Below are 2571 nucleotides of genomic sequence, written 5' to 3'. Positions count from 1 at the left end.
CTTAGGAAGGGTGGCAGTGACAGGGTGATACATAGACTGGAAGTGCCTAGGGGGCCCCCAGCTTAACATCTGCTGGGGGCCCCCAAAATGCTAAGACCGGCCGTGCCTCTACCTGCTAACCGTCAAGTCTTCACCTAATGAAACGACTCATTTACTCCTCTGCACCAAGTGTCAGCCCCAGGGGTGACAACCTATCAGGAGGCAATTATCATCCAGGCAGCTTGGCAGTCATGCTCCACCTCTGGACTGGAACCATTTGTGTTTCTAAATGGACCATATTTGCCTCAAAACTGTAGAAAGTACAGTTGTGTAAGTAAACTTACCAAAATAGTAGATGTTCAAATGATCACTGCTACAGTAGTGTTAGCTATATGGGTTATATCCTGCGTGGGATATAACAGCCGTCCAGCTTTCAAAGCTTCAGGGCACCTTCCATGCATCCAAATCATTAGTCAGTTCAAGCTGAGTTGAATAATATCAGTGGTTTGGTTGCTTTTGTTAAAAAACCTGAGACAGCATGGGTCTGCTGCCAAAGGTACCAATTAGCTTGCTACAGAGTAAGTCCCTCTTTTTGCTCTTCAATAAAAGAGCTGAAACATTGGGGTACTACATTAGGAATGTGCACCAGGAGCTACATAAGCCAGGTATGGCTACGTCTACAGGTAAGGCATAGTTTTATCACTCAGAGGAGAAATTCTGAATCAATGATTAATAAGGAGTTGAAGGAATTTATCTGTGAGGGGAAGAGGGCAAAAGTGGAATAAGCTGACCCTCCCAAAAGAACAAGATGGTTTAGGATTGCCTGATTTTACCTGATTTGAAGGGGTATTTTAGAGCCCAGGCTCAAATACATAATACAAGCAGAAGGCTATAATCCAAAGTGGAAAGGGAAGATGATGAAGCAGGGAGGGGTTCAAACAATAAGGAAAGAGTGGGATTTTGGTTACAGATCCTTAAAGAGAATAATAACAACCATCCAGATTACTATATTCATAAATTTGCAGAAAGTATTCTAAGAACTAAGATAACACAAGAATGGAGAAAGGAGATGTCTTCAGTAGGGATGATTATAAGTAGGGATACAGAAAATAGGCAACAAGGGATGGCTGGAATTTAATGGAGAAAACTGTCCAAGGAAATAAGGTAGTGAAAGCAAATAACTAGAGAGGGGAATGTAGTAAGACGGAAATGAGACGAAGAAGAAGAGGAAGTGTGGACTGCAGGAAGACTGAAATGAGACGAAGAAGAAGAGGAAGTGTGGACTGCAGGAAGTCTGAAATGAGACGAAGAAGAAGAGGAAGTGTGGACTGCAGGAAGACTGAAATGAGACGAAGAAGAAGAGGAAGTGTGGACTGCAGGAAGACTGAAATGAGACGAAGAAGAAGAGGAAATGTGGACTGCAGGAAGACTGAAATGAGACGAAGAAGAAGAGGAAGTGTGGACTGCAGGAAGACTGAAATGAGACGAAGAAGAAGAGGAAGTGTGGACTGCAGGAAGACTGAAATGAGATGAAGAAGAAGAGGAAGTGTGGACTGCAGGAAGACTGAAATGAGACGAAGAAGAAGAGGAAGTGTGGACTGCAGGAAGACTGAAATGAGACGAAGAAGAAGAGGAAGTGTGGACTGCAGGTTACAGAACGCCTTTCCTATCAGGGATCGAGATCAGAGTATAAGCAAAGAGAAGGGGTCAGCTGGGTCCTAAGAGAAAGACCTCCTCTTGTAGACTTATTAGTCAAATCTATAATAGAAGCTGCTGTTAAAAAGGGGCTGATTAGTAGGGCATATAAAATACTGCATGATAACTTTAAGAATCAGTCAGACGAAGGTAGAAAACATTTGGAAGAGAGGCTGGAAAAGCAATTTACAAGGGAACAATGGAAGGACATAAGTATGGCTTCCTGGTATGCAACAACTTCCAAAAGTCATAGGATTGTTGCTTAGAAGTGTTTGAATACGTATTTTTAGACCCCAAGCAGACTTTAAAGAATTTTTTTCCACATGTAGATAGCAAATGCTGGAGGTGTGATAGGGAAGGAAGAGGGAACATGTTTTTTGGGAGTGTATTGAGTTGGCAGATTTTAAAAATTCCCTACAGAGTACTCTGTCAGAAATATTGGTAGATCAAATGGCTGTAACTAAGGAAATTATTCATTTGAGCTGGGACACAGGATCTGAATTGTCTAAACTTAGTACGGCCTTAAGTTTAAGGTTAATTCTATTGGCTGCAAAAAAAGCAATTACAAGAAAATGTAAATAAAAATATAAATCAACTGTTTAGAAGTACTGAATATTGCAAATGAGTTAGAAGAAATGAAAGTGGGATCTTTAGACAAGGGAAAGGCCAAATTACATAGAAATAATTGGACGTTGTTGGTGTTTAAGGGAAGGCAGAAATTAAGCAATATATGTTATGTTGGACTGAATGACAGGGTTTATATCACATAATCGAAATCTCAAAATATCGAACACCATAAGCTCGAACTTGGAATTTCGAAATGTGATATAATCGAAAGCTCAGAACAGTGAATTTTTTCCCAGGGAAAAAATTCACTGTTCTGAGAAACACACACAC

The 2571-nt window shown here is 40.8% G+C and overlaps 1 protein-coding gene across 1 annotated transcript; it reads left to right on the top strand.

Moving 5' to 3' along the window:
• The first annotated feature begins 1188 nt into the window (after nt 1-1188).
• LOC122798840 (protamine-like) lies at nt 1189-1512 on the top strand. Its single transcript, XM_044067963.1, has one exon. The coding sequence runs from the start codon at nt 1189-1191 to the stop codon at nt 1510-1512; it is 324 nt and encodes a 107-aa protein (XP_043923898.1).
• The last annotated feature ends 1059 nt before the right edge of the window (nt 1513-2571 follow it).

This window comes from Protopterus annectens, chromosome 3.part1 (genome assembly GCF_019279795.1).
Source record: "Protopterus annectens isolate FY-2018-M chromosome 3.part1, PAN1.0, whole genome shotgun sequence".
NCBI classification, from domain to species: domain Eukaryota; kingdom Metazoa; phylum Chordata; order Ceratodontiformes; family Protopteridae; genus Protopterus; species Protopterus annectens.
This window is presented reverse-complemented; position numbering and strand designations above follow the sequence as displayed.

Coding starts and splice junctions, on each gene's coding strand:
- LOC122798840 (XM_044067963.1), top strand. CDS start 1,189: ATGAGACGAAGAAGAAGAGGAAGTGTGGACTGCAGGAAGACTGAAATG.